At 38.9% G+C, this 12,453-nt stretch overlaps 1 protein-coding gene across 5 annotated transcripts in view; it reads right to left on the bottom strand.

Annotated features, from left to right (window-relative positions):
* Positions 1 to 12,453, bottom strand: part of LOC116988945 (lysine-specific demethylase 2B-like) — a 159,032-nt gene that overhangs the window by 77,675 nt on the left and 68,904 nt on the right. For 2 of the 5 annotated variants that reach the window (XM_033045995.1, XM_033045991.1), the window contains exons 3-5: positions 7,883 to 8,026; positions 2,884 to 2,970; positions 1,056 to 1,271 (exon numbers count right to left, since the gene is read on the bottom strand). In XM_033045995.1, coding sequence (XP_032901886.1) covers positions 1,056 to 1,271; positions 2,884 to 2,970; positions 7,883 to 8,026 — 447 coding nt within the window. The remainder of the gene's footprint in view (positions 1 to 1,055; positions 1,272 to 2,883; positions 2,971 to 7,882; positions 8,027 to 12,453) is intronic. The other 3 variants (XM_033045992.1, XM_033045993.1, XM_033045994.1) reach the window with 3 other exon arrangements.

The raw sequence follows: 12,453 nt of genomic DNA, 5'->3' as shown, positions 1-12,453 counted from the left end.
CTGCCGGCAAGGCTGCCATCTCTCCGGCGCCTCTGGTGGCCTTTCAAACATACGAAAAGGGGAAAACTATCACCTACAAATTGCCTTCGAAATCAGATATTATCTTTACTTGGAAAAGTATTACCATCATGTCCCTTGATCATTGTTGGGTCTAAGTACGAAGTTCCTTTTAAAGTACTTACCAGAAAGACCGTAGCGATTCAAAAAGGTAGCTCATCACTGATTTCTGAGGATAATTGGGGATTGGCAATAAATGCTGGCCTTATCAATAACACCCATACTTGCAAATTAATGAATTTAAAAAAAAAGCTATTCAGTGAATCCTTGAAGGACCATTCCCCCAGCTGAGGTATTAAGATCCAGGGATACAGTCTTTAAAAAGTTTAAACCTTTGAGTGAAGGATTAGAATGGTAGAACTTTGGAACACTCATCCATCTACAAAAAGCAACTGATAATGTTTAAATTCTGAGTTGACTATATTTTTCATAACCAAAAGCATTAAAAGATCTGCTTGGGGTGCAGGTCTTGGAGATTAAAAAAGCAGGTAAATTGAGTTAGATTATGTTTCAGTCATGATCTATTTAAATGGTAGCACGAGTTAGAAATGCAAACTGGCTTTGTCCTGCTTCAATGTTCCTTCATCATTATCACTGGGGCTTTCATTTCCTACTGGGTCTTGCACATTCCAATAACCACAACTCTTTATATTCATAAAATTGGTAGTTAACAACTGCAGTTCACAAAATTAAGTTATTCTTTGATATGGACATTAATGAAGATAAATCAGATATTGCTGCAGCTCATTTCCTGTTTCAACTAATACATTTCACATAATCCAATACATCAATTGATGTAAGGTCAGTACAATCCACAATTCGCCGCCACCCCCCCTAAATACCTAAAACTCCATGTATTCTTACAAAGAGTTTGCAGATGTGCAAGTAGTTTTGTAAAACAGTATCCTTGTAATGTGAATTTATGTTTGTATCTGGGTGGACTTTTTAAAAAGGTTAAAATAATTTTTTTTAACATAAACATTAAAAAAATGCAATACCTTTTTCCTTGGGCCCAAATCTGTAGGTAGATCCTTGTCTTTTCTTCGTTTGAGTCCTAGCCCATCATCAGATTTCCGCCTATTGGAATGATACTCCTCCATTCTTGGACGTCCAAGATCTTCAGATTTTCGTCTCCCTCCATCTTCACCTTCTTTAAACTCCTTTAAGAGAGACCCAGGAAGATTGGAGGCGAATTTAAACCCAGGGCCTCTCTTCTGCATGAAGATCGGAAATGGGAATAAACGCACATTACCACCCGCTGTTGCAGAGAAGCTTGCGCAGCACTGCCTGGTGTGGTATGTGGTCTACATATACTTTACTTTAATCCATTTTCCCCCCGTACTTTATTTATTTATAACTATAAAGCTATACATGTTTAACAAAGTGATAAATTCTAGATAATAACATTTCATATTAACACATTAAATACCTGGATTTAACTTCACCCCAGAAGATTAAAATTGTATTGTAAAATAATCCTATTTCCCTAAAACTGGTCTGGAAAACAAAAATACTGCAACTGTTGTGTAGACCTTTACATTGCGCTCACTTTTCAAATTATTTCTGTACTACAAAAACAGATCTATAAATATCGTGACAAGAGTAAAGATTAATTATGTGCATGCATTCCTGGTGCTGCTGAAATTTACAAAGATGGTTTTATGTATTCACTGTATCACATGTATATAACATTTAACATGGGTCTCAAACACCTGCTTGCTCTCTTTTATGCTTCACAGTACAAATGATTGTTCATTTTAAGTAGCTTGGGTTGTGCAATAGAAAGTGGGGAATATTGTCAGTCAGGTGATCGACAGATATGGATACCTATCATGAGGTTGATCACCCAATTCAACCAAACGATGTGCAAGCAGATAAGAGGTGGTCTTGGCATTATGTTCGGCACAGACAATGTGACCCAAGGGACCCCATTCTTGTGCTGTACTGTTCCATATTCTATTTGCCGGCTGGATTAGTTATGGCTTCACACTTTATTCCTCTCCCAACAAATGCAAAATGCTCACAAACAATAAAGCTAATTAGAGAACTACTGTAAACCGCTCAAACTTATTGTGTTTTAGTCAGATTACCTACTTTGGAGTTACCCTCAGACCAGTGAGAAAAACAATCTCACCTTCTTCTCCCTCCATCTTCACCTTCAATGGGGATATCCCTTTATATTCTAGTCTGGTTTATCAATTATGTGCATCATGAAATTTTGAAAAATTGCCAATCTTAAATATTCACTTGCTATATCTAGTAGTGGGTGGAATCAATTACAAATACTTTTGATGGAAATTTTTATAATGAGACAGGTCACCAAATATTGTTTTTGGAAGTGTTCATTTCAGTCACAAAGATTAAAGATAAAACAAAAAAAAGAAACAAACGTTGAAGTACCACTTCCTCGTATGTCCTCCAAACATTTCTCTATTCCATTTCTCTGGCCAATATTGTAATAACCTTTTTGATTGGGTTTTGCACTAACTGTTAGTGATGTGTACACAAACATTCCTTTAAAGTATACTAAATAAGGAAACATTCTGCTTTGAATTTTTAATATTTATAATGTGGTGGGGAAAGAAATAAGGAGGGTGGGTGGAAAATGGGAAATCTTGATTGAGGGTAACATTGGGAATTATGCGACAATTAACTTATAATAAATACATCAATGTGAGATTACACAGTATTTATTTTATTTTAAATTTTTGCTTCAGATTATATCTAATCCAAACAGTTCTTGACATAGCTGTGCCTATTAGGTTTAAAAATTCTATTAGATCACAAATTTTCCTTGTAAGTAAATCACATTTTGTCAGTACTTACTTTTCCAGTTTTTCCCTCCTGGTTACACTTTGGACATTCCCAGCAATTTGGTAACTCATCATTTATAACCCCTTCCGACTCTTCCACCTGATTCAAAAGATAATAGATATGTATTAATTACTGCATTTGATATACCTGCAACCATAACAGACCCAAAGCAAATTAGTAATTTTCTGCATTGAATGATGTAATGTACTAAGTTAAACAACCATATTAATGATTTAAATAAATTAAAATTGTAATTTGAAAGGAAGTGCTGAACAGCAACAAACATCCAATCAAATTTGCAGTAGCATACAAAACTTTTTAATAGCTCACCTGCTACAAAGTTTGACATTATCTGCAACATGTTTTTCAATGCAGGCTCGATGATTTTTTACCTCAAGTAGGAAGAACACTTGTCAACAAAGTCATGGAATTATATAGCACGGAAACAGCCCAACCCATTCATGCCGACGAAGATGTGTCCCATTTGCCCGCATTTGGCCCATATCCTTCTAAACCTTTCCTATCCATAAAGAACTCTGAACCTTCCAGATCAAGAGAAAACATTCCGAAATCTAAGCTCTCGGTAATAAGATTTACATTGCAAAAATCAAAATATGTCCAGATATTAGCATAACATAAATGAAGTTCACATCAGTAGATTGCAAAGCTTATTTTGTTTTAAAGGGGAAGCTTCATACATTCAGGGCAGAGTAACATCTTCTACCTGGAAATGGGAGATGCAAAGCTTCAAGAGAGCTCATTAGCACACTCCCACCTCCATTCCCAATTCTTCTCTGACACCCATCCCCCAACGCCTGTGCAGCTCTAGCAACATCTGTGGATTGTCTCCTTGGATAATAGCAGTTGACGCAAATCACAGAAATAGACGGTCCTATCTACGTGCAATCCATGGAATTCTTCTTAAGTCGACAATGGGCAGTTCAATAAATAAGGTAATTCAAAAAACTCAAGGTGTTCAGATAGCTTTTAATGAGTCCGTGTTAGAAAATGAAAGGATTTATAGGAAAATCAAAACATATTAAGATGAATATTAAAAATGTACAATGTATACATTATGCATTTTCATTGTTTTTGATTTATTTAAATTCTTATATTCATACTTTCTTATGATATAGAAGGCCAGTCAGCCCATTAAGACACAATGGCACAGAAGTTGAGTTACAGTGCGAGAGATCCAGGTTAGATCATGACTAGATGCTGAATGCATGGATTTTGTCAGTTCTCTCTGGAACTGCATGGGTTTTCTCCAGGTGCTTTGATTTACTCCCACATTCTAAAGGTGCAGGTCTGTGGATTAATTGGCTTCTGTAAATTGTCTCTAGTGAATAGGGCAGAACTAATATACAGGTGATCGATGGTCAGCGTGGGCTCGGTGGGCCGAAGGTCCTGGTTCCACACTGTATCTCTAGACCAAACTAAACTAAGGCAGTGATAGAGATATTCTTGATTAGTGTAGGTGACAGAGGTTATGGGGAGATGGCAGGAGAATGGAGTTAGGAAGCAGAGATAGATCAGCCATGATTGAATGGCAGAGTAGACTTGATGGGCCAAGTAGCATAATCCTGCTCCTATCACTCATGAAACTATGTCTGCTCACTTGGGGATCAATAGAACTACAATTCCCAGTAAACTCACACAGATGCCCATCAAATGTTAATTAATCTATAAATTGGCTAGTATTTTGGATATGGCAAGAAACTGGAATACCTAGGGAAAAGCCATGTTGTCACAGGGGGAAACACTAAAATTTCATGTAGACACCACTAAGTCACGATGGAATGTGCATCACTGGATCTATGTGGCAGTAAGAGGTTCGGAACAATCGCAACACAGGATTGACTCGCTTATATTATAATCCATCAAACCACAAGTTGATATCGCATAACATGCCCCAGAATGTCAACACCATACTCACTAGAAAAGGAAATTAATAATATTCATTTGCACATATACCATTTTTGTCACTTTCCTGTTATTAGTTATGCCTTTGCATGCCAAAAGCCCTCATCTTTAAAATTCACTTTCAATTTTCCTACCTCTTTACTTTTATTTGCTCATTTAAGAAGTGTCTTGAGATAGAACCTACATTAAGGTGCTATATATACACTGTCATGCATAAAATGTCCAAATGTAACTATATAATATTTGGCAGCCTCAAATTACATGATAAAGCTTGCAGGTAGTCCAACAACTGTGGTTTAGCAACATTGTACTGGAAATGAGTTATGAAAAAAATCCTTGCCGATGTTATACCTGAAATGCATTCACGCAACTCATTTTAATGACTGGAACAAACAAGTAACATCAACAGTATCATTAAGTGCAATTTCATGGATGCAATTCCAGGAGTTGTTAGCACCAACTGATCCAATTGAAGAAATGACTACACCTCAAAGGAGAGATACTTACTGCCTCCTTTCACAACTGGAATATATGCTGCCGAATACAGGAGTTGCAGTAAAAGTGGGCATCTTTTTTTAAAGGGGAGATTGGTGTAAGACAATAGGATTTATGGCCAGGAAGATAATAATTTTACATTATTGGGAATTCAGAGGAATGTCGGTCAAGACCTTGATGAGGCGTGTCGGAAAATAAATTATCTCAAATGGAAAAAGTGGCCACCTCCTTTAAAAACTCATGGCCTGACTATTGCAACATATGAAGTAATCTGCCTCTACTTCTATTGTTACTTAGGAAGGAGAACGATGCTCATGTACTCGTGTGGAAGTTCAACACCTGCCACGGAATGTCATACATGTGGCATCACAACTCCGGGTAGAAACCTCGAGCTGTTAGAAGTCGTCAACTCCAGCAATCCAGCCAACAGATTACACAAGATATAGAAGCAGGAGTAGGCCCTTTAAATCTCTACTTTTGTCAAGATCGTGATTTATTTTCTACCTCTGTGCCACTTTCCTTTGCAATCCTCACATTCCTCATTATCTCAGAAACATATTGTTCTCCATTTTGAATTAACTCAATGTGCTTTCAGTTCTTAGAGATAAAGAATTAGCCTCAAATCAGTCTTAAATGGCCTACCCTTAATTCCAAACTGACCGTTTCTAGGCATCTTATCCTGTGGGAACATCCTTCCTATATCGGGCACATAAAGCCCATCAGACTTTTGTAAATTCAAATGAGAGCTCCTATCATGCTTCTAAACTCTAGGAAATGTAGACCTCTTCTACTCAATCTCTCATCCTTTTGCAAACATCAGTCTAGAACAAGTCCAAGAAATCTTTGTTGTACTCTTTACAGCAAATACATTCTTTGCAAATCGTACATGATACTTCTGCTGACCAAGGATTTCATGAATGCAGCAAGATGTCTTTACTCCAATACTCAGATTCTTCTGTAACAAAAGGGCGGAATGTATAGATTGTCACCTGGGGTTAGTGACAACTCTGATGTAATGGAGACTTTACTTCTTTATTTTTATTCACTAGTAGAATATGGAAGTTTATTAGAGGCAGCACATGATGACTAGCTATATATGGGTGGTTGAGACAGATACAACATCGCCATTTAAGAGACTTTTGGATAGGCATATGGATATGCAGGGAATGGAGGGGTATGGATTATGCACAAGTAGATAAGAAATGGGTTTGACATCATATTTGGTGTATGCATTGTGGACCGAAGGGACTGTTCTTGTGCTGTACTATTCTATGTTCTAGACTCCATCTGCCATTCCTCAGTTCAGTTAAAGATGTAGATTCTTCACTTCAATAATACTTCAAATTTTAGCGTCATCTACAAACTTACTAACCATGCCACTTACGTTCACATCTAAATACTGAACGGAAACCCAGCACCAATTCCTGTGGCATACCACTCATTACAAGCATCGAATCTGAAAAAAAGACCCAGAGGATTCACGTTGAATCAGACTCTTGGTCGATACCCTTTCCACCAATCTTTCATCAGCCTTCACTGGTTCTAGGCTGGATGCCCAGTGTATCAACAATAACGCTCCCATTTCGGAGATAGGCAAGAATTTCTATCCTCCCTGCCTTCGTATAAAAATCTTATAGTATGATTAGGGTATTCTTCCAGCAAGACCCTGCTTTCAATTCACAACTTACATAGTGCATTAACTAGACGGCTTTACATGAGGCATTAACTAAATGGATTGCTACAATAATTGACATTCTCACGTCTATACTGCACGCTTTTTCACCAAACCAAAATTTCAGTAGTAGCACAAGAGGTGGGACAACAGCTTGAATTAAATTCTGACCAAATTGGCTTCAAAGACACGGGAAATAAATAGGCATGAAGGTTGAGTTGAGTATCGGAGCAAAGAGGTCCTTCTGCAGTTGGTGAGACCACACCCGGAGTATTGTGTACAATATTGTGTGCAAAGTTGGGGGAGTCCAGACCAGGGGCCACAGTTTAAGAATAAGGGGAAGGCCATTTAGAACAGATGTGACAAAAAACATTTTCACCCAGAGAGTTGTGAATCTGTGGAATTCTCTGCCTCAGAAGGCAGTGGAGGCCAATTCTCTGGATGCTTTCAATAGAGAGTTAGATAGAGCTCTTAAAGATAGCAGAGTCAAGGGATATGGGGAGAAGGCAGGAACGGGGTACTGATTGTGGATGATCAGCCATGATCACAGTGATCATGATCATGCTGGCACAAAGGGCCGAATGGCCTACTCCTGCACCTATTGTCTGAAGGTTCCATTTATGGAGTTATTCAGACCAGATGCAAACTTTAGGAATAGAACTTTCTTTGCAGAGCTTTATTCAATAAAGCCAAAATGATCAATACTCTACAGCAAACCAAAACAAATAATTTCCTGGTGTCACTAACTGTTGTACATGTTGTGAATATGCATGATCTCACTGACATTCAATTATTCACACAAGACATACTGTTGATCTTTCATTATTTGAATTAATTCTATTAAATTATTTCAAAAATGAAAGAGACAAGATCAATTTTTCTCTAAGTTCTAAGCCATCAGGTCAATTAAATCCAGCATACCTTTAAACAACCTGGGTGTATTATTTCATTGCAGATGGAGCATTCCATTAAGCTTGCATTAAATTTCTCCGCTTCATCCACCACATTGTCCTCCTTTCCTGCCTCACCGCAGATCTTGCATACTGCAGTGTGTGGTAGCACAGGCTGCAATAAAGTAATAGAGGTCAATAGATTCTGCTCCACAATAATACTCAGCATAAAATATTCATAAAATCACCATTCAGGTTTTTTTGCCTACTATTTTAGAAACAGCATAAATTTGGTGATAGCAAAGTTTGATACAATATCACTATTGTTCAAGTTTGATTTCCACCATATTTCAATCTCAGAAAACAAGCTTATTTATCCATTGTTCAGAGGCTAGAAATCTCCACAGAGAGAAGGTAAAATTGGATTGAGTCACCACGTCAGGTTGCACTGGAGTACTCTACAGGTATTGATTTATGAAATTTGATTTAATTCATTATCACTAAATCTAATGAGAAACTATTGAAGGGATCTTGGAAGTTGCAGCCTGCAAAACTTTATAAAAGTAGAGATGGCCAAATGATTTCAAAACAGGAAATTGGATAGGTATTCAAGGTAATATACTTGCAGGACTGTTGGAATAGGATAGAGCAATGAGAGAACTAGATTTGTCAACAGCAAGCTAGCACATAATCAATAGGCTGAATGTTCCCATTCTGTACTGGGATGACTCCAAGACCGACTCCAGGATGATCTACATTCGTTTGGCATACAGCAAGCTCTGTATTGCAGAACATCCTAAAGTACAGAAAGCTTTGACAAAATGTATCACTTTCACTTTCAAAAGACGACAAAGCTAGCCTATGTTAATATTTGGTAACTAATATCTACCCACCTTCAAAAACTTATTTACTATCCAACTATGAGGCAAGATTTCATGACAATAATTAATTTCATGAGTATCCTACAGCTCTTCACAATGAATGACTATTGAAATGTGACCACTGTCATATTTAAAGCAAGGACCACCAACACTAAATGAAAAGGGCGGCATGTTATTTTGTTATTCATTATGTAATTTAAATGTGAATTGCTAGCCAGAACAGGAGAATAAGTTCGTTTTTTGTTGAATAGCGATGCATTTCTTTAGACTCTATTACCTTCACCTAAATGGTGGGCAAGACCTTACTTTAGGTATTTTACAACATGACAGACTACACTTCAGAGAGCGAAGCAGTACCTCAAAACTTCCGTGAGCTGGCCTATATGATGTGTTTGGTGCTGCATTGAAGGCTGAACTCTTAATCTCTAACTCAGAAAAGATTGAGACATTGTCAATTCCCCTAGTGCCCTTGAGTCAAGCAGAATAAATTCCGGAAGTACTTCATTACTAAATTGTTTTTGCACACCCATTGGGAGCAGCTTGCAGAACATTTGGTTAACAAGCAGATTCCTTTCTGATTAGTTGTTTAAATTAGATTTTGCGTAATTATTTTTAGAATTGCTGGCAAAGACTCAAAATTTGCTTATGCAAATATGGTGTCAAACAAAAAATACTTGTCCACAAAAACCTTATAAAAGGAGTGGTTAAACTAACTGGCAATCTACTATTTAAAATTATACAAATGAATTCCTGAAGTATCTCTTAAAATAAATGTAGAATCAACCTTGAAAATGTTTATCATTATATTACTCGAGTGAAATGTAGATAAACTTAATCATGTCAAATGTGCTCATAATATACCACGTTTCAGCAGCCTAGGTGCCTTGGAAAGTTCCTGCTGGTAAAAATAATATAGAATTGCTGCCATCACAGCACTCGATAATTATATTTAAATGATAACTAATCTATGTGGACTACTATGAGTTTTCAATATGGTATCTAATTAAAGAAAACATATTTGAGACCCTGCATTCCATTACATTTGAACTTGCACATACAGCTCAATGTTTAAATTATATAAATTAGGTAATTTAATGTGTTTATTATAAACTTATTAGAAAGCTGCCATCCATTAATGTCATGACTTTAGTTAGCACCTGCACCAACGCAAAGAAAAACATTTGAGATATCCAGGGTCTACATTTTCAGCAATTGCAATATTCTGTGTTTGGATTACTGTTCAATTATACAAAACACAAATATGTGAGGCGAGGAGGCTGAGGTGAGGAGACTACACCATAAATTGGAGAGGATGAGATGCAGTGAATAAATGACAGGCAAGCTGATTCAGTGTGACGCTTGCAGGATGTGGGAGGTCAGGGACACTGCTGGTGCCTCTGGCTGCTACAACTGTGTCCAGGTTCAGCTCCTGAAAGACCGTGTTAGGGAACTGGAGAGGCAACTGGATGACCTCAGGATCATCTGGGAAAACGAGAGTTTCCTGGTTACCGGAAGAGAGAAGGTGGGTGACGATGAGGAAGGGAAGGAAGCTTCGACTGCAGGAGACCCCAGGGGTTGTACCTCTTGAAAACAGATACACCCTCTTGGAAGCTGTCGGGGCAGAAGACATTGCCAGTCTGTGCGGCGGACAGGTCTGCGAGTCAAAACGTGGAGCTGAGGCAAAGCCGAAGAGACAGACGTCAGGCAGAGCCGTGATAGTAGGGGACTCCATAGTGAGAGGTACAGACAAGGGTTTCTGCGGCAACAGGCGGGATTCAAGGATGGTGTGTTGCCTCCCTGGTGCTAGGATCCGGAACGTCACAGACCGATTGCAGGGCATCCTCAAGGGGGAGGGGGGGCAGCCGGAAGTAGTAGTGCATGTCAGCACAAATGACATTGGGGAAAAAGAGGAAAGAGATTCTGCAGCGAGACTTTGGAGAGCTCGGAAGGCGGCTGAAAAGCAGGACCTCCAGGGTGGTTATCTCCGGTTTGCTTCCAGTTCCTCATGCAGGAACAGGGAGGTAAGGGATCTGAATGTGTGGCTGACGAGCTGGTGCAGGGGGCAGAGATTTTGATTCTTAGACTACTGGGATCTGTTTTGGGGTAAGGGTGAATTTTGCAAATGGGACGGGTTGCACCTTAACAGGTGGGGGACCAGGCATTCTGGCAGGCAGAATGCAGGCAGGTGACCAGAAAGCTCACGAAGGGATAGGATAATATGGCCAAGTGAAATAGGAATCAATGTGAAATGTGAGGTGAGCAATGGATTTATAGTATTTTATATGAATGCGCGAAATATAAGAAGTAAAGTGGATGAGTTTGAGGCTCAGTTAGAGATTGGTAGATATGACATTGTGGGGATTACAGAGACATGACTGCAGGAGGATCGGGGCTGGGATCTGAATATTCAGGGTTATACGTCCAATAGAAAGGACAGGAAGGTGGGCAGAGGAGGTGGGGTAGCTCTGTTGGTGAGGGATGAAATTCAGTCCCTTGCGAGGTGTGACATGGGGAATGACGATGTAGAGTCGCTGTGGATAGAATTGAGGAATTGTAAAGGTAAGAAGACATTAATGGGATTTATCTACAGGCCCCCAAACAGTAGCCTGGATATAGGGTGCAAGTTGCAGCAGGAGTTAAAATTGGCATGTAACAAAGTTAATGTCACTGTGGTTATGGGAGATTTCAATATGTAGGTAGACTGAGAAAATCAGGTTGGTTCTGGACCCCAAGAAAGGGAGTTTGTAGAGTGCCTCCGAGATGGATTCTTAGAGCAGCTTGTATTGGAGCCTACCACAGAGAAGGCAATTCTGGATTTAGTGTTGTCTAATGAACCAGATTTAATAAGGGAACTCAAGGTAAAGGAACCGCGAAGAGGTAGTGACCATAACATGATAAGTTTTAATCTGCAATTTGAGAGGGACTAGGTTAAATCAGAAGTGTCAGCGTTGCAGTTGAACAAAGGGGACTATGAAGGCATGAGAGAGGAGCTGGCCAAGGTTGACTGGAAAAGGATCCTAGCAGAAATGACATGGAACAGCAATGGCAGGAATTTCTGGGTATAATCCAGAAGATGCAGGATCATTTCATTCCAAAGAAGAAGGATGATTCTAAGGGGAGTAAGAGGCAACCATGGCTGACAAGGGAAGTTATGGACGGTATAAAACTTAAAGAAAAAGTGTATAACATAGCAAAGAGTAGCGGGAAGCCAGAGGAATGGGAAAATTTCAAAGGACATCAGAAGGTAACAAAAAGAGCAATACGGGGTGAAAAGATGAATTACGAAGGTAAGCTCGCCAAGAATATAAAGGACAGTAAAAGCTTCTTTAGATATGTTAAGAGAAAAAGATTAGTAAAGACAAATGTGGATCCCTTGAAGACAGAAACAGGTGAAATTATTATGAGGAACAAGGAAATGGCAAAGGAGTTGAACAGGTACTTAGGTTCTGTCTTCACCAAGGAAGACACAAATAATCTCCTAGATGTACTAGAGGACAGAAGATCTAGGGAGACAGAGTAACTGAAAGAAATTTGCATTAGGCGAGAAATAATATTCGGTAGACTGATGGGACTGAAGGCTGATAAATCCCCAGGGCCTGATGGTCTGCATCCCAGGGTACTCAAGGAGGTGGCTCTAGAAATCGTGGACGCATTGGTGATCATTTTCCAATTTTCTATAGATTCAGGATCAGTTCCTGTGGATTGGAGGGTAACTAATGTT

Source organism: Amblyraja radiata, chromosome 28 (assembly GCF_010909765.2).
Source record: "Amblyraja radiata isolate CabotCenter1 chromosome 28, sAmbRad1.1.pri, whole genome shotgun sequence".
Lineage (NCBI taxonomy): Eukaryota > Metazoa > Chordata > Chondrichthyes > Rajiformes > Rajidae > Amblyraja > Amblyraja radiata.
Note: the sequence above shows the minus strand (reverse complement) of the source record. Positions and strands in the feature narration are given on the sequence as shown.